This window comes from Mastigoproctus giganteus, chromosome 2, assembly GCF_048544385.1.
Source record: "Mastigoproctus giganteus isolate SK-2022 chromosome 2, ASM4854438v1, whole genome shotgun sequence".
Lineage (NCBI taxonomy): Eukaryota > Metazoa > Arthropoda > Arachnida > Uropygi > Thelyphonidae > Mastigoproctus > Mastigoproctus giganteus.
In genome coordinates this window covers 144,716,198-144,742,174 of record NC_143576.1, presented here as the reverse complement: position 1 = coordinate 144,742,174, position 25,977 = coordinate 144,716,198, and the positions used below count along the sequence as shown (strand labels likewise).

Sequence of the window (25,977 nt, the reverse complement as noted above, 5' to 3'; positions counted from 1 at the left end):
AACAGAAAAGCCCAATAAACCGGAAAGTGCATATTGTTTTTATTGTTTTATGGTCGTGACTTCCAGAAATGGGCTTTAGAAAAATATCACAAAGCCGTTCAAAATTGGTTCTTATTATTATTAGCTATATGGTGCAAGGAAGCGTGAGGCTTATGCTGCACCAACCAAAAAAAAAAAATTCTGGATTACCCTATGAGAGAGAGAGAGAGAGAGAATCACCAAGAAAGAGAAGAATAATGATATCCAACTACGATGAAAGTGTAGTGCATTTAATGATTTCAATTGGTAACTAATACAATTTTCACTATAAAAATGACATTTTAGGGGGTTATATAGCAAAAATTTGAATTTCTGAGGTCATGGAATGAATTACCAAAAAACAGTGTTATTGGGTTCACATTATGATATTTTCGCGATACGATGATAACAGATTAATATTGTAAAGCGGGGTACACTGTATTGTATAGCTATGCACGTGGTTTGAAATGCGGTATTTATGAATGTTTAACATTCATTTTTTGCAATTAATGTTCATATTTTCAATTTTGTTGATACTTGAGGGGAAAAAAAAAAACTCGTAAACCCGGGAACTCGTAAAGCGAGAACTGCCTGTATTTATGGTTGAGCATAGCTTGCAGTTTCCATTTCACTTTCTTCTTGAGGCCACTGGTGGGACCTGTTTTTAATGCTCTGTAGATTATTCTATATATTCTTGTCAGTAATCACTGGTGTTTCCTTTTTCTGCTTTTGATATGTGGATATTTTTGTCTTCCTTCAGGTTATTCAAGGCTTTTCTTTCACTGGTGGTTAGATTGTTGTCTCCTTGTAGATCCTCTTGTAATCTGCATTATGTAGTAGCTGGATGGTAATCCTGCTACTACATAATGCAGTAATCACTGTGGTGTTTCCTTTGTCTGCTTTTGATATGTGGATATTTTTGTCTTCCTTCAGGTTATTCAAGGCTTTTCTTTCACTGGTGGTTAGATTGTTGTTTCCTTGTAGATCCTCTTGTAATCTGCATTATGCAGTAGCTGGATCGTAATCCAGCTAATACATAATGCAGTAATCACTGATGTTTCCTTTGTCTGCTTTTGATATGTGGATATTTTTGTCTTCCTTCAGGTTATCCAAGGCTTTTCTTTCACTGGTGGTTAGATTGTTGTCTTCTTGTAGATCCTCTTGTAATTTACATTATGTAGTAGCTGGATGGCTGTTATATTGATGGCGTCTTTGCCTCGATTGTCCTGAACATTTCTTAAACTATTATGGAGGTGGGCTAGGAAGTCGGTGTGGTAAGGTGTGGATTTAACATTTAGGCCCTTGTTGAATACATTAACTTCTTTCGAGCTTAAGTTGATGATATGGCTGGGTAATTTAAAATTAACCTTGATTGGGTGCATTCGTGGGTATGGTTAGATTTATTCGAGAAAGATTGATTATTGTTTAAGTTATGCGGTAAATTTCAGGATATAAGTCTAGCGATTTTTTTCATTAAGATGCTTGGTTAGATGTTTGTGTTTTGGTGGATCAAATGGAAATTAATCAATTCGTGTTTGAAAAATCATTTTCATTAAGGTTAGAGAATGTAAATCAGCGAGGGTTTTATTGTGTCTGTAAGCTTAGCCATGTCTAGTCTGATTTTTTAATTGCAGTTTAGCCTTCTGTATGATTCTCCTATGTATGTACTCCCACACGTACAGTCAATTTTATAGATAGGACCTCTAGGGTTGTTGGGGTTATTTGGCTGTTGTTTTAAGATCTGCTTGATGGAGGCCGAACTCTTGAAAAAGATGGAGATATCAATGTGGGGGGGTGCATGCATAGGAGAATCATACAGAAGGCTAAACTGCAGAATCAGAGCATAAAAAAGATGTATAATATGGAAGTCCTAAAGTCTGACACAGCCCTACATGCATTCCAGTGTGGTGACATGGGATTTCAATAGCCCCGGAATTGTTTCTACTGACAACCAATACAACAGGAGGAAATTTAAAGAAGCTTTTTTCATAAAAATTTACCGAGCATCAGCAATCAACAGAAAACATGGAGTTGAATTTAACCCAAAATATTTCAACCTTTTGATAAGAAAATTGAAGGAGAAATGAAAAACCAAGAAAATTAAATAATTCAGATATCTGGAGGAGCAGCCCACATACAAACCCTCCAGACCCCTGAACCAGCCTGCATGCCAACCCCAATGTTCAGAGTATCAGAGCAAAGGTTACCACTACACAAGCACCACCAGAAAACTTGGCAATATTCCATTGGCTAATGGTCTTAATCCCCCTATAAGTTAACTGCTGGCAGCACCTGTATACACTTCAGGTTTCTGGGAGCATCGGCAAGAGGAGTATGGCAGCAGGTAAGAATGTAATCTTTATGTACAGTAAGTCCCTGACATGTGTAAGAGATACCTTCCGGGACTTAAGTTGAGTTTTACGTAACTCGGGAATGACTAATAAAGTATTGTTACTATAATCCTGATATGCCAAAATTACAAAAACCACATAATATCCTCAGAAGAATGAAGAAAAATAATATATATATTTTTAATTAGTTCAATTAAAACTTGGGACAGCGGTGAAGTAGCCAGAGTGGCACATAAGAAAAGAAAACATAAAAAGAAAAGAAAAAAAAAACGCACGTTACTGTACTGTAAAAACTGACTGTACTATATTTTGTAGCCTTGGTTATTATAGTTGATTTCATCGGTGCTGATTTACTGCTCATTGTATTCTGTATTTGGCCTTTATTATTATGTTTACCATTGACACTAACAAATCTAAATTCTGCATGATACTTGTTAATGTTTGACCATTTTCATACATCCTTCTTATTTTAATTTTCTGATCCAAATCGATTGCTTTCCTTTTCTTGGTAGATTTACTAGTACCACTGCCACTTATTCTCTTAGTCAGCACCATGATAATGGTCAAAATGAAATGTTCTCTAAAGAACTTCACCGGGTTAAGGTGGAAACACACTATTATCACCTCACATTTTGCTAAAGCACATTTCTGGAGGTCACTATCATAAAACAATAAAAACAAGTTGCAGTTTCCGGTTTATTGGGCTCTTCTGTTAGTGCAATTCATTGTAAACTCAATCTTATTGCATATGCAATAATACCAATAGCTGGAATTCTGTGGGTTTTTACGTTATTATGGTGAAATGTGTCCCCCCTTCACTGAAATCTTCAGTCATATAAAAAAAAAATAAATGTTCAGTATCTTCTCTAAATTCCTATTTTTTAAACTTCGTAAACTTAGTTCTACTATTTCTAAAGTAATGGAGAAATCCATTAACCACACACTCCTAAACTATCTAGAAACTTTCCATCTAATCAATGATTGCCAGTATGGATTTTGTCAGTGGTGATATCTATCATTCGAACTCCTCTGACCGTTTGGTCATCCCGGAGTATAAACAGAAAATTTATTTATTTATTTATATGCTGGATATGATACCTATGTTACCTATTTATTTGAAAACGATGCCTTTTACACTACATACGTAGTTCAAATTTATGGGTTAACTATGGTGTATCTACATCAATATTGTATAGTTAATTACCAAAACCCATAAGGATTATGCCTTGTGCATTTCGTTTTCAAATGCATTATTACCAACACCCTTTGGCATCTCTCATATAGTGGATATAACTGCAACTGTGATGGTATGTTGCATTACCAGGGTACCTGCCTGCCCACTGATGTTGAAGCCCACTAGCTTCGAAACGATTATCTGGGTGGTGGTATCCTCTAAAAATAAATAACAGTAGTCTTCTCTACTAGAGAAGCGTTATTTATTTGAAGTAGTGTAATACCAGCTATCTCTTTGTGAAGGCACCCACAGTATGAGATACTATTAAAACGATGCCTTTTACACTACATACGTAGTTCAAATTTATGGGTTAACTATGGTGTATCTACACCAATATTATATTGTTAGTTACCTATTTATAGACAAATTCAATGGAAAAGTTTAGTGAAACTCAAGCAGTTGCTTTTTTAGGTTTTAAAAGCTTTTGATTGTGATTGGCATAAAGGTCTTCTAAATAAGCTTCAATCTTATGGTTTGCCAGCTGTTTTTTGTAATTATGTATCCAGTTTTCTGTCTGGCTGCATACTGCAGTGATGATAGATAGCTCTCTGACTTCTCTGCTAATGTTGTGTTCCTCAATGTTCGGTTCTTTCTCTGACTCTTATATATTTAAACCTTCCATTGACCAGACATGCTTTCCATAGTTTTGCTGATGATAGCACATTGCATTCCACCTTTCGGTTTGAGAAACGTTACCCTGCTCAAACAGCTTCAACTTCTCGAATTTCCACTCCCACCTCTTTAAATGCTGATCTCCAGGTAATTCTCTGGTGGAACAAAAATAACTTAATTGATTTCAATCCAAAAAGGATCTTCTGCTCCTATGCTTACATTCGATGTCACACAGATTTCTTGACAAGATCACATCTCTCTATTGGGGATTACCATGATTTCTAATCTCTCTCTCTCTCTTGACATAAGCACATCACAAATATTGCTTCCTCTGCATCTAAAAACTAGGTTTTCTCTTTTGCTCTCAGCATTACTTTTCTTCCAACCAGCTGCTCACTCTGTACAAATCACAAATTTTCTCTACCATGGAATATTGTGCCCACACCCAGGGCTGTGTCTCAATACCCCTCTCTCAGGTTTCTAGAATCCATTCAGAAGAGGGCAGTTTGGTTAATTAATGACCCATCTCTAACATAATCTCTCCATTCTCTGTCTCATAGTTGTTCTGTTCCTGCTGTGCCTTTTCTGTAGATACTTCCATGGGTACTGTTCTCTGAATTGGCTTCTATAATTCCCGCTGTCTCTTCCAAACCTGTCAGCATCCTTTTACTGTTCAACTTCAGTCTCACAGACCCAACTTTTCTTCTTCCTCGTTTATTCCTGCAACTTCAGTTTTCTGGAACAACCTATCTTCATACATAATTCCCGAAAATTGTTATCTACAGAAATTCAAGTCTAATGTCAACCCTTATCTTTCTCCAGCTTCTCAACTTGCAACCCATCCATGGTACTAGGTACTATAGGTTCTAATACCTCTTGTGCTTGTGTTTTCATAAAAAATACGCTGTCCGAGCTTTATTATTTTTGTTACATTTCCTTTGCTTTTTACTGTCCTGCATTCTTCCTCTTACTTCTTATTAGCCATTAGTTTTACAAATACGTATCAATAAACTATTTTCTTCCTATATTAACTCTTCTGCTTGTTTGTTAATTACTTTCCTACCTATGCCAAGTTGTATTTATCACAAATTTATTTATTTATTTTTCCACGAGGTTGCTAATCTGCACTGTATATATTTAGCCACTTCTACTTTTTCTTTCACGCCTGTGCCTTTAACAGTTTTGGTGAGTTCTTCAGATGTATATATTGTTTCTGTAGTTGTGTATGCATTTTCTGTCAGCTGTAATCTACATGCCTACCTCATAATATCCCTCCATTTTAATTTTGTTTTGGTGTAAATTTTATCTTAATTTACTCCACATTTCATCATTTATTTACTTTTATATTTACCTAATACATGCAAAATACATGCCATTTTTGGCATGTATTTTGCGACTGAAACAGAAACGCAATATTGTTATTTTTTCCTACAATCTTGATTGTTGATACTCTGAAAAAGTCACCGAGGTTGTAAGTTACATGACAGTATTCCTTTCTAGTGTATTTATTTATTTTTACATTGATTCATTTCATTGCCTTACTCCTGCTTTATTTCTTTTCTATTTATTCATTCCTTGAACTTTTTTCTTATTTTCTTTCCCTGTGCATTTTTACTTATTCCTTTTCTTTTATGTATTTTTATTTTACACACACACACAGATTTATAATAGATAACATCTGTTACAAATCTTTCACTTTTATTTTATAAGTAGATTACTAAACTAGATGGAGTTAGAAGGATGATTGTGACTTAATCACACACACATTACTCTCCACATCCTTCGCATACCTTGAAATATGCCAAGGTTGAGAGCCTAAAACAAGAGAAGGTTCTGTCGTTTTGTTCAGTGATGAAGTACTTTATTAATGTATATGACTGCAAGGTGTCCAAGTTCCCATTGGAAAATCATGAATAAATAATTCTTATAAATGCTGAGGTAGCACAAATTTCATCAATTGGTATTGCATCATTTTGAAGTTTGAAATGCTTTATGGACAAATTTCTCAGTGTCACTGAAGATAAAGAAATAGACAAAAAATATTTTTTATTATCATTTTTGTTAATTTCAGTTACTACTATGAAAGAAGAGTGGCATCTGCTAGTTGCCACTACCAGATATTATTATGAAAGAAGAAACAGCAGTCCTAGGTTGGGGAAGTTTACAAGGAAGCTTAAAATGTAACAGATTTCCACAAGTCATGCTTTGCATTTTAATAATTCCTCATAGCAGTGCTGAGTACAAGAGGATATTGAGCCAGATATAAAAACAGAAATGCACTTCAGAATCTTCTCTTTTTGGTGAAACTTTGGAAATGATCTTGACAATCAAATCTATAACAGTATCTTCCTTAAAGCAAACATAATTATTTGATTTCTAACAGACAATCTAAACAGAAATCCACAGACAGAACTCTAGGTAAGCAAATGTTGGAAAACATACTGTACTGATAAACAATTGTGGCTGTATTTTAATATAAAACGTGTGCAGTGCCAGTGAAATTTAATTTCAAATTCAAAGTCTGGATTTTAAAAAATCTCTTTTCTTCCCTTGCTTACAGTTATTCCGCCTGCAGCTTTGTGAAAGTTAAAATTTGACAGGTATGCTGTCAGAAATAGTACAGAAAAGAGCAGCAAGTTTGGTTAAGGGCACAAAGGAGGTATTCTTATCAAGAGACTTCAGTTTTGTGGATTACAGTTTTTAGAAACTGGATATCTGCATGGTGATCTGAATGAGGCATTTAAGAACTCGAAAGGTATGAGTACGTTAAATGCTGAGGAAATTTTTACACTTGTCACATGACTTATGCAAGGCAATATAAAATTAAATTAAGTGAGATAATTGTAGACTAAATTTCTGAAAATTTTCCATTAGTCAAAGTGCAATTAACTGTTCAAATAAACTCCCACCTGCCATTTTGGAGGTTAGAAATTTGTCTAAATTTAAGGTGGGATTAGATAAATACTTGAAAGAATTATGTAAATGAAGTGAAGGATGGTGGCATTGGTTACTTTATTTTATTTTTTAATTTAATTTAAATTTGACTTATTTTTTGGCTGGTACTACATGGGTTTTGCTTGCTCGTCATTTTGCTGATACTGATATTAGCCATACCTTGTGTTTTCAAAATAGTTCTAATTTAATAGAAAGCTAACTTCAAAATTAATTCAATTGAAAATATATATTTTGTAAATATCTCACTATATAGAAGTGATTCCATTCTCTTTTTGAAATGAGTTGTGAATTTTTGTAGTATTTTTATAGTTCCTTCATTAAACATGACAGAACTGCAGCATTCTGTTTTAGTATCAGTGGAAATAAGAATAAGAAATGTTTACAGATATTAATTTTATTAAATACATTTGAACAGATTAAATTTTTCCCTTTAGATTATGGGATATTGAATGTGGTGCTTGTTTGAGAGTATTAGAAGGCCATGAAGAACTAGTGAGGTGCATACGCTTTGATAATAAACGCATTGTCAGTGGAGCATATGATGGGTAAATAAATAAATTTTCATTACAGTCCACTTTTACTTTTGTAAATTATTTTCTTGAAATACTAGTTGATATAAAATTGAATGCTTATATTGCATTTGTTCAGTATGGTATTAGTTTGTTTTATCAACTCAGGAATAACAAGTAAACAAGTTGTATTAAATACACACACACAGTAAAACCTACCTGAAGTGATCACTCACAGAACCACTCAAAAGCGATCACTTTTAATTACATGCAGACTTTTAAGTTTTGTGAATAAGTGATTTTTAGGACTTATATGATCAAGAAAGAATAAAAACAAAACATGATCGTCTGAACTTAGAATTTATTTTATGTAAAATATGAAAAAAAATCATATTTAAAAAAAAAGAATTATGTATTTTAAGTACATGCTACATACAATTGTATAAGAATAATAAAAATGTTGAATTTTTTTTTTTTTTTTTTTAAGTCTGTACATTAGTCTGTAAAATAATTACACCCACGTATCAGATTGTATAAAGTACAATACTGTACAGTAAAAACATTCCAAGAGAACCCTAAGGCCGAAAGGATTGAATAAGAGTTTATTAAGTACAGTAAACCCTCATTAATCTGGACTCCGGTAATCCGGACAGCTCTAAAAAAATGTAAAAGTGTAAAAATCAAACGGTGATCAGGCTCAAAGGTCATATGTATTTTGTCCGACGTCATCGGGCCATGATGACTCATGCTGCACAGACAACCTGGTTCCCGGCTGCAGTTCAGACAGTTGTTTGCCCTGCAGTTACGCGCTTCTTCTATCTTTTGTTGTTTGTGCTGTGCAGTTAAACAATGTCTTTAAGTAAGCCTAGTATAGGACAGAAGCCGAGTGGTCAGGAGTGGGAGTGCAGTAGCACCCGCTCTTTGAATAGACCGGAGTTCAACCCCCTGACTGCTGAATACGGTCGATCTGCCAACCCGCACTGGACCAGCGTGGCAGATTATGGTCCCTTTCTCTCAGCATGAATTGTTAAGGGGGCTTCCATCCTGCAGTGGGTTGACAATGGCTGCACTTTACCTTTTTTTTAGGAGAGAAGCATAAGTATAAAATGCTTTCTCTTCACGATAAACTATCGGTGATAGAAAAACTTGAAAAAGGAGCTTCGGTATCCAGCATCTGTCTTGAGTACGGCATCGCAAAACAAACCGTGTCGGACATTAAAAAGAAAAAAAGTGAAATTCGTAATTTTGTTCTCAAGTTATATGTGGAGAAAGAAAAAAGTAAAATTAAACAAATGTGGATGCCTACTGATAAAGTACTAAATGGTGCTATGTACAAATGGTTTTCCCAACTTCGTTCGTCTGGTTTGGCTGTGCGAGGAATAGAAATTCGAGCAGCGGCAGAGAGACTGGCTAAACAGTTAGGAATTGAACAATTTAAAGCAAGCTCAGGTTGGCTTTTTAGATTTAGAAGACAACATAACATTTCAAACAAGAAAATGTGTGTGGAAATTCTTAGTGCTGATTTTGAAGCTGTTGAGCCTTTCAGGAAACAACTGAATGATTTTATTGAAAAGGAGGGTTATCAATTGAACCAGGTGTACAACTTTATTACACACTAGACATTACAAAGCGTATTTCATATAATCCGGACTTTCATTAAAACGGACACCTCTCAGCCCCTATTAGTCCGGTTTAATGAGGGTTTACTGTAGAATAAAAGCATTCAATGTGAGTCTTTAGGCCAATAGAGATATAAGATAAGAATTTAGCATAAGGATTTAGAATAAAAGTATTCCCAGTGTGCCACGAGGCCAAAAGAACTGATAAAGGCAAAGATAGCCTGAGGTGGTTTAATGCATTATATACCCTATAAATAAACAAATAATTAATAATAAAATATTAAAATAAAATAAAATAAAAGTAAAATTAAAATAACGATGGTGAGGCAAATTATTGATAATAGGATACATTGAATGGTAAGGCTAGCTTTTATTCTGCCAGTATGCTGCTAATAATTTTAATATAATTTTTGATCATTCAGACCTAGCTAAACTAGCAGATAACAAACAGAAACAAATAGCTTTTGCTAATTATTGATTGGATGTGTTGAATGGTGCTAGCCCTCATCAACGTACTATTCAATGTATCCTATTATCAATAATTTGCCTCATTTTAATTTTACTTTTATTTTATTTTATTCTGTTTTAATATTTTATTATTATTTATTTTATTTATAGGGTATAATGCATTAAACAAACTCAGGCTATTTTTGCCTTTATCGGTTCTTTTGGCCTCGGGGCTCACTGGGAATACTTTTATTCTAAATCCTTATGCTAAATTCTTATCTTATATTTGCTCTATTGGCCTAAAGGCTCACATTGAATGAGTTTATTCTACTTAATAAACTCTTATTCAATTCTTTGGTCTCAGGGCTCTCTTCTCTTCAAATACTGTTATTGTATGGTATTGTACTTTATACAATCTTACACATGGTTGTAATTATAGATATACATATAAGCAAAGTTATAATTTTTTTATTTTTATTTTTTATGAAAATCACAAACACGAAAGGTATCAAAACCTATAGTACTTAGTACCGTGTATGGGTTGAAGGAGAAGTAGGGGGGGAGGGGGGGGATGCCGGAAACTTTGCTCCAGAGACTAAACATGGGTTTCACCGCTTCAAGCCTCCAATAAGCAAAGTGGTGGTATTTCACAGATGGAAATATAAAGAGCACAAGGTGCCAAACTAGTAGGGAAAGTATAGAAAGAAAAAGTCTATTGGAGGTGTATGACAGGGAAAGAACACCAAAAAACCTAAGTGAAACATTAAATTATAAGAAATTAAAGGCTAAATTAGAAAGCCAATTAAAGGCTAAATTAGATAGCCAATGAAGCTACAAAGGAAAAGTAAAAATAAATAATTAATAATAATGATTAAAATAAAATAGCATGCATCAGATAAGGGGGGAAATTTTGATGAAAGAGCAATCTAAAGATGTGAGAAAGTAATAAATCAATATAATGAAATTTGATCGATACTATAAATAATATGTACATAAAGCAGGTAATTCTTCAGGGGACTATACTGGCTCTGTATCAATAAACTTCATTTCTATGCCTATGTATCACTATGGAAGAAAAAGAATACTCTGATAGAATGAAAAGAAAATAATAGAAAGTATTAAAAATTTTTTGTAATAGGGAGGGTAAAAGCAGCAAATTCTTCCATAAACATAAGGAGGGTAGTCCCAACTCAGTGTTTGTGACAAAATTAATGTAAAAGTTAAATAAGTAGCATAATAAGATAAAATTGAAATAATCAAGTCAATGTATGCAGTAATAAGTTGATTTAATGAAAAATTAAAGGTGAATAAGGCAAATGTGAAGAAAAGGCAGGTTGGTAAATTATAAAAGGCTTTTTATGTCATATGACTAATAAGTTAAATTGAAGATGAAGTATAAGTAAGAATAACAGTTAAAATGTAAAGAAAAATGGATACGTGTGGCAGTACAGAAGTAATTAATGGCAAATGGTATTGGAAAAGGAAAATAGTGTTGTAAAGAAGATGTATAGTAATGCATAAAAAAAGGAGGTAAAGATAGCATAGAAAAACAGATAGTAATAGCATCCACATTGCCATTGTGTTACACTAATAGCTCAGTGGACAGAAAAACAAAGTATAGAAAGCAGAAAGACAAAGAAAAGAATACAAATTTGGAATATTTGGGCAAGCTAGGAGAGTAACTTCCCAACCTTTTAGAGAGAGCCCTGGCTAAGAAAGCATTAATAGAAAAAGATCTTAATACGATATGCCTATAAGTACAGTATTTTCCAGCTTATAAGACGTGGTTTTTTTCGCGAAGAAATACTCAGAAAATCACCCTGTGTCTTATATGGTCAATGTCAGATTAGGCCTAAAGACTACCGGCAATGCATTTTCGATGACGCAGTGCCGGTAAACTGAGTTCTGAAAACTTCCCTTTGAAATTCACACCAATTTTACTGAAGATTTATCTGTTGAAACATATTTTTAACAATTATCAGTGGTTACAATCTATGGCAATAATACATACCAGTAATCTTTTTTTCGTGGAAAGTTTGTTGAAATCTGAATATTATGATGATTTCAGTAACGGCTTTTTAGGGTTTAAGGATAAATGAAAATGTCAGACATTTCATAATCTTTAGAACAAATAAATATTTTTAAAAATTTCTTGTGTTTTATGAATTGAATAAAAACTACATGTTGTAAGTCCATTTAATAAAATAATTTAAAAAAATAAATGTAACTCCATTTAATTTATTTTTAATACCTACCCCCTGATTGCGTCCCGTATCACGCCATGTCACCATATTTGTTTACATCAGTCGGTAAAAGATCGCTTCTTAGTTTCACCGTAAACAGTATCAAAGGATAATAGAAGGGTTATTATTTTTTCCAAAATACGTGGCCAAAACTATGGGGTGTCTTGTATGCCCGTGCATCTTATAAGCCGGAAAATACGGTAAGTACTGTAAGGTTGTTATAATGAAATATAAAAAGTTTTTGAAAACTGAGCACATGTTGTGTCGGTAAAGGTAGAAATATTAACTGTTGGAACTATATAAGAAAAGCATAGTGATGCAAAGCAAGTTAAATCCAAGTAAAATAAGCATTAGCATTATTAGAAGCGCATGATGCAAGACAGTAAGCTTATATAACAAGGATGACAGGCTCGTACAGGCCTGTGATGCAGCTCTCATGCGGATATATTTTGATTTTTATTTATATCAAAATTTTATATATAACACTGATTAAAGTTTAAAAATTACTTTATTTTTTAAGTTATGTTACAAAAAATGTTACAAAATTTTTTTCAAAATCAAAAAAATACACAAATTTCTTCAAAATAATAATTCTGACAGATATTACTTCACAGAAGATATTTACATATTAGGTTTGCTTGTCAATGTTTTATAGGTGTTGTCCGTCTTAGCAGTTAGCTGCTGAAAGTTTGGTTGATAACTTATTAAGGCAGTACGTACAAGATCATTTAAATGCTCATCAGTCAAAATAGACCAGTACTTATTTTTAATAAATTTAAGTATTGCATGCAAAGACTCATAAGAATATGTCATACTGAACATAGAGATTAATCTCTCTGCGCGCACACTTTTTTTTTTTAGGATATTTTTGTTCCAGAACCTGCTTCCAAAACAATAGTTGAGTAGCCACTTCCTTTTAGTTGTTTCAATCCTTCATCCTCTTGTAGCTCCAACTCTACAGCTGCTGTATCCTCAGCAATTAACGCTGAGATGGGACAACCATTCTTCATAATGTCAACAAGAAAAGGATTTTCCAAAAATGCAAGTGATCATTTAAGTGCTCTTAAATCATGAAATCTATCATTAAAATCCTTCTGCCAGTCCGTGTAACTTGCATGCATAATCTCTAGTTATTATTTCAAATCCAGGTAGAGTTTGCAAAGTTTTACTCAAAACATGAAATGAGTGAAGGTTTTAGAAAGCAGGTCCTTCTCAAAGAGTTTCAGTTTGTTGTGGAAGCTAAACACACTCTGTGCTAGATCAGAAATAAGTTTTCCTTTTCCTTGCAGAGGTACATTTAACGATTGAAAAATGCCATATCTATTAATCACTGGGCATCCTCAAGTTGGGGAAAAGATTTCTCTTTTTCTTTGACAGATTGTTTGATTGGCTCCATCAAGTGAAAGAACTTTGTTTACCGAGAGCCACTTTACTCAACAGAACCACAATACGTCATCTGGAAGTTGATCGTTGTCTATTTCTTCCATGAAAGCTTTGAACTGTCAACGTGTTTTGGTGCTTGAGCGTATATACCTCCATAACATGTTCATATTTAAAATGTTTAGCTGCTAGGTGTTCCCTATGAATAATGCAATGAACAGGGATAAAATCAGGAAAAAATGCATCAACAGTTAAAAGTCCCACAAGCCCTTTATTGACACCTCTCATAGCCAGGACCCCGTCAGTTGCAACACTGACTATCTACTTAATCGGTACAGAAACTTTGCCAAGCGCGAGATCAAGAGCTCCTTTTATGTCTGAAGTCATATCCTTCAAAGAAATCAGATCTAATAGTTCTTCTTTCGCATCTAGATTATTTGTTACAAGACAAACAGATATGGCTAGTTGTGATTTATCTTCAATGTATGTAGATTCGTCCAAAGCCAGACTCAGTGCTGAGCGATTCTTTAAATCATGTTGCAAGTTATTTATGATGTCAGTGCTGATTACAGAAATTCGTCTTTACACTGTATGTCTGGATGCAGGGATTTTTTTCAATAATTTTGTGCAGTTTTCTATTTTCTGGGTCTAAAACTGAAATTACTTGAGCAGTATTGTTCTTAATGAACTCTCCTTCTGTGCAGGGGTGCTTTGCCTGAGTGAAATTGAAGGCCAAAATAAATCCAGTCTCTGTTGTTACATCTGCCTCTTTAATAAACATTAACATAACCTTGATTTGACTATTAAATTTTTCTTTTAAAGACAATATTTAGTTTGCTTTAACAAGGAACCAGAAGGAAATTGTTAGGCGAAAGAACTGTGATTAGTTTCATAATGGTGCTTAAGATTACTGGCCTTGAACTGTGACAATGTTACTTGACACAAAAGACACATTGGTAACTCCTCTTTCCACTCTGCCTTAAATCCCATATTCTCGTCTTCATATTTACATCATATTTAGCATAATAACTTTTAAAAAGGGTTTCACTTAAAAATAATGTTCACACAAATTCGCTCGTTCACTGTAAAAAACTGATTGAGCCACACGTACATCTAAAGTATTTTATCATAGAGATGCTATGCACTACAGATGGAGCCATTGGCTCACGGAGACATACATACTCATTTTATTATATAGCTATTTATGATATGCCTTCCACTATTGTGGCTCCCAAAGATCATCTAAATCAGCCAAAAAAAAACCTTCCTGTTTCACCCATCATTCACACCAAAAGTTTGTCCAGTTCCTTGAATTTATTTAAGGTATCAACCTCCACAACAACAACAGATGGAAGTTTGTTCCAGCAATCAACTACCCACTGGCTAAAAGCAAATTTCTGCACATCTATTCTATCTATAACTGTCTTTCCTCAGTTTGAGTTTATGCCCCCTCAGGTTTGTAACCTGAGCAAGAGGAAGAATCCCATCAGCACTGAGCCTGCTGAAACCATTCAAAGTCTTATACACCTCAATCAGATCACCTCACAGGTGCCTAGTCTCCAGATGCTGCAAATTGTAAAACTTAATCCTTACTTGGTAAGAGCATCCCTTTGTTCCTCCTCTCACCAACCTTGTTGCCCTTCTCTGTACTTGTTCTAGCAACTTTCTAAAATGAGGCCTCCAGACCTGTACACAGTATTCAAGGTGTGGCCTGACCATTGCCTTATACAAAGCAATAATCGCTTCCTTATCCCTGCTAGCAAAATTCTTGTAAATCACTGACAAGACCCCATGACCTGCTCTGGCAGTCTGTCTGCACTTCTCAGAAAATTTCATATTTGGCTGCACAATTAGCTCCAAGTCTTTTTCATTCTCCACTACTCTGAGTGTAGTACCACATTTCTCTGTGGTTACTGCTACCCACATGCAGTACTTTGCATTTGTCAATGTTAACTTCAGTTGCCACTTCTCAGCCCATCTGCCCAACTTTTCTAGATCCTGTTGCAGTAGCATACTGTTGTTACTGTCATTAACAACCCTGGAAACTTTTGTATCATCTGCAAACTTCAACATTAAGCCTAAACATAAGTAGAAATAGATCAAAATAATGGAAGAAAGCTGTAAGCGGATTGAAAGACGAGAGTAAAGTAAATATGCTAAAGTTATAATAAACTAAAGATGAGAGGGACATGGAAATAAAAAAAATAGGAAAAAACGCCGCAACATGGAAAACGAAAGGATCATAGATGCATGAATACATCCAATTGTGATAAAGAAAGTAGAGGAAATACCTTATATTTCCATGTATGTGTATTCCATGTAAAAATCCATTTGAAGGCGAGAAACATTCAGAAGAATTACTGAATAATGGTAGACGACATTTTAAGTGAAGTAGCAGCAACGAAACTGCTGACTTTGATTAGCTGCTTGAAATTGGAAATATTTTGTTTCAGTTTGTTTTGTTTTCTTTATCTTTTCCTCTTCTGTTCTTTTTATGATAATTGTTTTTCTTTTTTTCACTGACCAGTGGCTGCATTAATGCACATTCCACTACCTGCTGATGCATTTTATTTGTTTTAATCTTAGTTATTATATATGCTTATAATAACTAAGATTAAAATAAATAAAATGCATGCGAGTAGCATGGCAAACCAGTAGAGCGAAAATATAAATGAATCATACATAACAAAACAAAAAGTGAAGGGGTTAAGAAAAAACTTGCAATACTAATTTTCTTTTTCTTTTCTGTTCTTTTATGCATAGCAGGCACAGGCAAAGTATAAAGTGAAAACATTCCCTGGGGCCAAATATAAACTGAAAACATCCTGAAGTTTCCAACCTGACACTTATTTAAGATATTCACAATTATAGATTGATGGTGTCACTTCTTGAATGAGTAATTTGTATGTTATAAAATAAAAATTTACTACTACAACCAACTTTAATAGCAATAAGCACATAAAAAAAAAATAGTAAAATAGTACTCATAAATGAGCACACTACTTTAAAAGCTACTGTATATGTACTGTTTTGATGGTTTTTAATTTATGCTCTGTGTTTATGTGCTTATCGCTCTGATGCAGCAGTGTCTGTTTTATAAATATTATTATTCCTAATACACAAGGCCTGTTTTCCAATAAGAGTGATTTACATTGAAAGGCAGTTCGATAGCACCTTTCCATGCAAATCATACATGCACAGACTTGTCCCAATATGCCGACATTATCGTCAACAGCCATAACATATTGAATATCAAGAATTTAAAAGGAAGCTACTCCAGCTTGTTCAGAAAATGGATGTATGAACAACAGGACTGACCTTAATAAGACAGTTATGGCTTCATGGCTAATGAGTACTGTGACATGTACATTAAGTCGGGACAGTGTCAAGAAAGTGAACACAGCTCTGGTTTGCACACACACAATAATACTCAGGTCAGTGGCATCTGGTGGCTTGAGGAGCACCTAAGAAGTGGTTGCAGTATAATGCCTATGGTTGGTGCAGTGGTAGGCATAGAACAGTATTAATGCCTGGTGTGAAAGAAGCAGTAACATTTGACCATGATTATTAGCACACGTGCACTACCTCAGTGGTTAAGAACAAACAATACCACCATTCACCTCATTCCAAGAGGAAATGGTTTGCAGCATAATGCCTTATATATAATTTAATGCTATATAATTTTTGCCATATTTAAGCACGCTGCTTGCACATTATGAACACCATGTGCCCTACTGTGAGTAGGTTCTGTAAAACAACAAGGCCATGGTGCAATTTTATGAGTACATCCTGTGGATTGGTAAAGCCGGCTTTGCACAAGACGGCATTTAGAATTGCCATAATACACGTTATTGCAGAGGTTCTCAAACTTTGATGCTGTGACCTCTTAAAATGCCAAATGAATTTGTGCAACCCCCACTCCTTCATCCGTGAATAAAACCAATAATTTACATTGAGATTAAAATTGGGCAGTAAATAAATATCTGAATAACTTTGATAGGTAATATTTTATTGGAAATAAGCAAAAAATGTTAAATTTGGAATCCTGTAGTAAGAAATATAAATACAGTTAACTAATGAACAGATGTCAAATAAAACCTCATTAACCTTAGATTTTTTACTACAACTACACCTATCAACACTATGATAAAAATGGAAACAAAACAATAGCATAAATAGTGTTGTTGTTGATATTTGGTTTTTAGGAGCATTAGCAACTAAGGCCATATTGCTCCGGGAATATGCGGTGGTCATTCCCTGACCTTTCCGCATCCTCCGTATTTGGTGGTGACGGGCTCCAACCCCGGTCTAATCAAGAAAGCGTGTGCCACGCACTGCTGCTCATTCCCACCTGGCTATGGAGGCTCCCATAAATAGTGTGACCTATGGTGTAATTTCATGGCTATTTGTTTTCTTTCCTGCTTAACATAGTTATCAAGGTTGAGGGTAATATCCATAAAGTTGGTAGGTATATGTCTTTTCAGCCTGTAATAAAGTCCACTTTTAATGATCTCTAGATCTAATGGCAAAGTACCAGTCAATACTTGCAATGCAGGGGTGCTCATAGTGCAGCATGCCTGGGTTATTGTTAATAGTCAATTTTTTGTTTATTTCTAACGATAGCTGCTCTGGGGAACCAGGTGCCAGCACCATATGGGATTACAGATAAGAAGACAGCTTTATATGCCAGGAACAGATTTTTCTTTTTAAGACCACAGTCAGAGCAACTGATGCGGGCAATTAGCTACATGATTTCTAATATTTTTATCTAGATAGGTGATGTGAGGATAAAAGGACAGTTTATTGTCAAATATTACCTGCAAATATTTTAGTTTTATTATCATTTGATGGAAGTGCCAGATAATCTGATTACAGAGGTCTCCTAATATTAAGAGTCCCCTTGATCAGAATGGGCTCCCCCCCCCATCCATTACTATAAGTGCTTGCAAGGCAAGTTTAGCGCTTTCCTCCATAACTGCTCTGGTGTTAGCTGCTATAAGGAGAATAAGGTCATTCCACAACAGCAACCTTATCTACTGGATCTAGGCTTGTATTAAGAAATTCACCCAGGACTAAGTACCAAAAGAAGGGTCCCAGTACTGAACCTTCGGGGCATTCCTTTAGTCACAGCGTGCATGCTTGCGTAAATAATCCTGAATTTTTTGATACAGATTGAGCAGAACATTTGCTTGCCACAGATTCCTAAGCTACCCAAAGCACTTCAAAGACACCTTCAAAATCCACAGAGATAGCCAGCAGCAGTATAAGGTATGTTCGTGTCAAACGGCACCTGGGATTTCTTCCAACTCAGTAGCGTAGCTACCCTTTTTCGGGCCCGGAGGCAAAGAACATGTTCGGGCCCTTACTTAATTAATGAAAATTGCAAAAACAGGTGACAGCCAAAGACACCGGGCCCCTAAAGGTCCCGGGCCTGGAGGCAGTTGCCTTGTCTGCCTACATTGTAGTTATGCCACTGGCCAGCAGATATTTTTCCTGTGTTGAGTGTGCTTTAATTATGACATGATTCATGGCATCAACTGTACTATTATTTTATTTGCCTGTATATAGTGAACATTAAGAGTCAATCTTTCTAAGATCTTGTCCAATACTGATAATAAAGTTATACGTGTGTAAGACCTAGGTTGGTCTTGTAGTTTTTCCAGATTTTTAAGAATTATTCTTAAATCAGCCCGTTTCCATTTGACTGGAAATTTCCCTGCAGTGAGACAGTTATTATATATCTGCAGTAGGTGATCATGGTGTGCACTGAAATAAACTTTTTATTGCCTCAAACTCTGTGAGGTCATGGCCAGGGCATTTATTTTATCTTGTTCTGTCAATATCAGAATTCATTTCTTCTAATGTGAAGGGACATTCTATTGTATCTATTTGATAATTAAAGTTTTCAGCAGCGATTTCTCTCCTGTTCTGTCAGAAGCTGGATGTCTGTGGGGAAGAGTGCATTCAGGATGTTGTCCACAGCATCCTCCCATGTGTGGGTTGGGGACCCGTCAAATGTTGTTGTCCTGTGTATTTTTGCGCTTCACAGCTTATTTGTAACAATCTGGTAGACCACATCCCAGCAGTCAATGTTTCCAGATGTCCCAATCAAGGCACGCCAGTACTCTGTTTTAGTGTCCGTAGTATAATGAACGACCCTTATAATGTCACTCGGTTGTCTGTCTGTCCGTTCGTATGTCACAGCATTGTATCTCTGGAACCACTCAACCTGTTGACTTGAAATTTTGCATGGGCTTGTACATCATGTGGGCCAACATAACCCCATATTAATCGTTGTTGACAGCCTATAGCTTATTATACACCATTGGAAAGAGCTCAGTGAGTAGGTTTAAAATATAATTGTAAAATATTTTTAAAATTAAAAATGGCGGCACCAGACAGGGAAATTGTGAGTAATTTTCGTGTCCCCCATCTATTTCCGTTGCTAATGGAGCTAAAAATTTAAAAATCACATTAGCTATGCATTATTCGATGCTTATCAAGGGAAAACTATTCCGATTTGAAATCTATCATTTACTTTTTGTGTTAAAAATTAAAAAACCAATTTTTTATTGCATTTCGATAGCACACTTCTTTGTACTAAGTAACTCTCCTTTTGGTGACAAAAAAGTTGCTAAATCGTTAGTTAATAATTCTATAAAGGTCATTTATAAATTTTGCGATGTGAAGTATTTTTTATCAGTTTTCAAAGCTGGAGTTGTCCCGGCAAGGAGGTACTCAGGAAGCCAGTGTTGAGGTGGTAGGGAGGTGCCTGCATGGAGGCTTGAACAGCCCTCACCTGCCAGTTGCTTTTCCCCAAAGACTTGAATTACTTCTCCAGGAAGAAGTCTGAGTTGCTTCTCCCACCCTTGTTATTCACAACTGGAAAGACTCAAATAGACAACGTTTTTGTTATCTCTTCAGTTTTAGGCCAAGCTGGGGTACTAGAAACTTTTTTCAGTTAGATAAAGCTCTCTATTTGAGATACTACACTAACGACCATTCGGGACTACGGACCATTCATTCTGAGTGCCCGGCACCCAGTAGTTGACCGATTTATTTTTGTCAAATCTGTGTTGTGTAAGTGCTCCTGAGGTTCCTGTATTGTTCTCTTAATTTCGTGCTGTAGCCAGTTGTGGCATGACCACTGTCCAGTCTTTCTTGCCCGGTGAACTTTGTGCTTGAAGATCTCAAGCTCAGGGCACCACTGGACAGTATATTTTTGTTGGCACTTCTTCCTCATGGAGGTATTGCAGGCTGTAATTATTATATCAGTTAACTGTTGCAGTGATTTTCAGGTGGTTGATGATTATAAGCCTCAAGTGGAACACTTTGCAGCCTAGATCTCATGGGATTTCAGAAGGGTTTCCCAGTTGGCTCTTTTGACATATCTAGTGATGTCATACATTGGTGGCACTGGTGTTAATCATCACACCAGGATATATGTTACAGTCCAGTGGTCAGAGGTAGTCCATGCCTCTTGAATCTGCCAGTCAATAAATTTATTAGCTATTGACTCTGTGGCCAGTGTGGCATCAATGTCACTTTCTTACAAGGTACTGCTAAATGTTGGCAAATTATGTGGTCAGTTTAGTACTATAAATGTTTTTACTAAAAAACGTCTTACAGCTGCTGGCCATTCCTCTACAGTAGTCAGTTCTGCTGTGCCAGAAGGCTGATTGACAGTTCACATCCATTGATACTAGTAGTCTGCAGCCAGGCAAGATAGCTAGTGTGGATTCTAGATAGTGGATTGTAGGGGCTATACTCTCTCTCCAGGTCTACTGTATAGAGATATAATGTGCAAGCTGGCTAGCAGTGTGTTAGCACACACTGCTACCAAAAGTACACAGTGTGTTAATTTTGGTCAGTACTGTGGGATTAGGGTTCTGGACCACTGTGGCTTCTCAGGTGGTGTTAGAGGTTGTTTTAATAACCCCATAGGATGAGGGGGGTATCCCAGTACCCTACCTCCATGTGTGTAAGGTTCCTGAACAGTTATCAAGTCCAATATTCTCCTCGGTTTTGATGTTAATCTGGTCTGCTGTGGCTCTTGCACACTTAATTTTGGTCACTGTGGGATTAAGGTTCTGGACCACTGTGGCTTCCCAGGTGGTGTTAGAGGTTGTTTTAATAACCCCATAGGATGAGGGGGGTATCCCTGTACCCTACCTCCATGTGTGTAAGGTTCCTGAACAGTTATCGAGTCCAATATTCTCCTCCATTTTGATGTTAATCTGGCCCGCTGTGGCTCTTGCACACTGTGCTTGAGAAATCTTAGTGAGTGACATAAATTGATATTTGGATTAGTATCCATAATTTATTTTTAATTTGTAGGCTTTGAGAGTTTTTTGGTAAATTGGACATTTTAAATCTCTAATGGAGTGTTTTGAGTTAAGTTTTGCTGATTTACAGTTTGTATACTTAGGCTCAGTATTTCTTTTCTGGTATTCTTTGAACTTATGGCCATTTATATTGATAGAATTTTTCTGTACATGTTTGGGCAGTGTGGTCAAACCTCTGACATTTGAAACATTTAAGGATAGGGAAGTGTTCCCCAAATCTGTAGCTGGACCATCCAGCATAGACTCTGCTCCTGATTTTTGACTATGTCCCAGGTTCTAGGGGATAATTTGATAATACAGTTGCAGTATAGCTGGGATTTAGATGGTATGATACTCTTTAATATAAATTCTTTTTTCATTTTGTCCATCGTCATGAAGTCAGCAGAGTTTTTTGAGTAAACCTCTTCCATGAATTATTGAGTGGGCTTACTTTTCTCAATATCAAATAAGAGTATACAGGGGTTCCTTTGGAGATTCAGCCTTTAGTCCTAATTGGTCAATTTTTTCAAGTTTCTTATTTTAGAAACATCCTCCTTGGCCTTATGACCACTTCCTGATTCCTAGGTTTTTCTGAGTGCTTTGATTTTTACACACTTAAAGTGGGGCTGCAGTTGTTTTATCACAGCACTCACTGGAAGAGTGCAGACCATTGTTTGTGGTCTGTATGACAACAATATTTTGATCTGTATTTTTTTGTACTGTTGGGAGAGTTCTGGCAACTCCTTTTGGCTGCTCTGCAGATTTAACAACCTGATCATAATCATAGGTCTAGGTTGGGAAATTCCCTTTACATTGTTATTTAGGAATTCTACTTAGCCTGTGGACTTGGTTCTGTATATGTAAGCTTGTTGTAGCCTTTTCATGAGTGGACCAGCACTCTATGATCTGTAATCTACCAGCTGCAGTTATTCTCCCTGTCTGGGAGACCACTATCTCCTTGAGTTGACCGGGGTTCGAGCCCGTCACCACCAAATACGGAGGATGCGGAAAGGTCATTCAGGGAATGACCACCGCATATCCCGGAGCAATATGGCCTTAGTTGCTAATGCTCCTAAAAACCAAATAACAACAACAACAACAACCTTGAGTTGAATTCTATCTATTATGATTGAGGACATCTAAGGGGATTATATTATCCATTTTAGGTGTTTCAACCTCTAGTTTATTGTTTGTGTGGGAATTAATTTCCCTACTGGGTTCCTCTGTATTCTCTGCCAGGATAATTACTGGACTTTGAGAGGAACGAACAGTTCTGTGGGATCTCCACTTTGACACAAGCCCTAGTATATATTTCATTGTTTCTTCATCGCTTACTTCTACAGGCATTATTTGCCTTGTGTGGCAATTTTATTGTTGGCCATTTTCATTTCCGTGGAGGAAAATATGGGAAGAAGGTCTGCAAAACTTATGAACCCTAATTCCTTAATACTAGTCAAGGAAAATGAGGTGTCATTTGCCTTATTCTGTTTGATAAAAATCAAGTTATGGCAATTTAACAGTGTGGGGAGAAATGGAGATCACAGTGACAACAAAGAACAGTCACACTATTATCACTGATATTACTGGTTATTATACAACCTTTTTGATCAGAATTAAACTGTATAGTAAGCTCAGTATTACCAGAATATACCAAATCTTGAACGCTGTGGTCAGTACGAGATGGCACATCAGTGCTCACTATACAGTAACAATATCGACAATGACTGTCATTGTTACAGTGATGGTGAGGGGAACAAAAACATTCAAAACTCGGCAAAAAATGAGTGAAAATTATCAGAATGACACTTACTTGAAAGGTATTCAAAAGTAGCATTCGTAGTTACCTTTTTCAGAACGAAAATCCATACTTATCTGCAAGAAAAATCCAAAAATTGGAGGTCTCCACTTGCCAATGTCTGTGTTCACCCTCTAGTGGCAGCTCCACCATTGCCTTATACAGTATTAGTTGTCTAATGGCACCAGGAGTGCCCATCTCCACCATTGCCTTATACAATAGGATAATCACCTCCTTGCTGACTAAATTCCTCTGTATCAGTATATCATTGACAAAATCCCATGAGCTATGATAACAACCTTTCTGTGCTGCCCAGAAAACTTCACCTTGGACTGTTCATTCTCCACTGGCTAATTGGTATTCTAGGATTACTGCTACCCATATGCAATATCTTACATTTGTCGTTGTTGTTGTTTGGTTTTTAGGAGCATTAGCAACTAAGGCCATATTGCTCCGGGGGGGGGGGGATGTGCAGTGGTCATTCCCTGGCCTTTCCACATCCTCCGTATTTGGTGGTCATGGGCTCGAACTCCGGTCTAACAAGAAGCATGTGCTATGCACTGCTGCTCCTGCCCACCTGGCTACGGAAGTGCCTTTTGTTGTTGTTACAATTTAGTTGCTGCTTAGCCTGTCTGCCTAATGTTTCTGGGTTTTGTTGTAGTAGAATCACATTGATTCCTGTCATTAACCATCCTTACAACCTTTGTATCATCTGCAAGCTTACAACCTCTGCAGATGATACAAAGATAACAATATGGATAAAGATAGATAAATCTTTATCCATATTATTATCTTTATCATATCGATAAATGCATACTTTATATGCTTATCCATATCATTAATAAATATTGAAAACAGTAAAGGGCCCAGCACTGAATCCCGAGGGACTCCACCAATAACATTAGTCCAAGCAGATCAGTGCCTACTTATAACCACCCTCTGTCTTCTGCCACTCAACCATCCCTTTATCCATAGCAGTAACTTGCCCCTAACGCCACACTGCTATAAATTGTTCAGCAATGTTTCGTGTGGAACAACTCAAAAACTTTACTGAAAACTAAGTACAGTAAAATCCCATTACAACAAATATTGTTTTAACAAGATTTTCACTATAACAAAAGTATTTCCTCCCAGCTGACTTACCTTATTATTAATGCTTTGTAAGCCTCATCTGAACAAAATAGTTTTGCCAAAAAATTCAGTGCACTAATTATTTTCAAAGTCCACCTATGCTTAAATGTACCTGGTTTACAACAAAAACAATTTTGGAAAAACATGGATGCACTGTGTAGTCTGAATTGTAAATATGGTAGGGAGCCTTTGCTTTTAATAAAAATTTGTAAGTTTTAAAAAATATAACAACAAAAGATCTGCATCTTACACATTTTTGAATGAATTATATATCCTCCCCCCCCCAGTATGCAACTGATTAGTGTTCCAGCAACATTTCACAAAAAATGATATTAAAATAAGTAGATATTTAAAAATCAAATGATGTGCGATTTGAATTTTGGTACCTAACAGGCAAAAAAATAACTATAGTAGTTTTTGTCCATTTTTTTCTTTATTTTGTAGAATAAATTTTTAAAAATACAGTAATACCCCGAAGTTACACGATAGGTGGGTCCGATGAAAATCGCTTAAGTCGAATTCGCGTAAGTCGGGGTACAACTTTGCATATAAATACATATAAATTTTGCTTAATTGGGACCGAGGACTAACAAAAACACTAGTTTAGAAGAAAAATATTGAATAAAATTGCAGTTCTTTATACATATTAATACAAAATATGTATTAAAAAAATAAATGAGTTACATAAAAAAGTTATTTTGATGTCGATGCCTTCATAAAATCTAACAAATTCGTCTGACGACACAGCGCCTTCTTTTTTTCAAGCAGAATTTCTTCGTAGCAAGCTAATAAATTTTTTATTCCTTGCTTTATAGCTATAACACGTTCTTCAATTGAGCTGAGACCTTCTTTCAAGCTTGCAATTGTCATGTGCTTTATGTTCTTTTCTGGTGGAACTGGGTCTGAAGTGTCGGATACTTCAGTGCTCACGCATCTCTATGAGCTCATTCATTGTCAGCTCCTGACTATGTGAATCCAACAGCTCGTTGACATCATCCCCATTGACTTCCAAATCTAATTGCCTAGCAAGATTAACAACTTCTTCTATCACATGAGCGACACGATCAGTTTCTGGCGTTGTTTTTATCTCGGTTTTGAAAAAAAAAATAGACAAAGTTACTTCCACACACCATTCAATGTTTTTTGTGAATTTCATCCCAAGATTTTTCAATGATTCTTACGGCATCTAAAAGATTGAATTGTTTCCAAAAGTCTTTAACAGATATCTTACTATTTTGTCTCATAGCTTCATTCAGATGTGCAAATTAACGCCTCGTGTAGTAAGCCTTGAATGTTTTGATGACTCTCTGGTCCATCGGTTGAAGCAAGCTAGTTGTGTTTGGAGGCAAAAACACAACT

General features: G+C 35.8%; 1 protein-coding gene across 1 annotated transcript in view; it reads left to right on the top strand.

Annotated features, from left to right (window-relative positions):
• The window catches only part of LOC150089636 (beta-TrCP-like), a gene marked incomplete at its 5' end in the record, with an annotated part of 177,020 nt that overhangs the window by 116,412 nt on the left and 34,631 nt on the right, over positions 1 to 25,977 (top strand). The window contains one exon of the mRNA XM_090368702.1: positions 7,605 to 7,715. Coding sequence (XP_090224828.1) covers positions 7,605 to 7,715 — 111 coding nt within the window. The remainder of the gene's footprint in view (positions 1 to 7,604; positions 7,716 to 25,977) is intronic.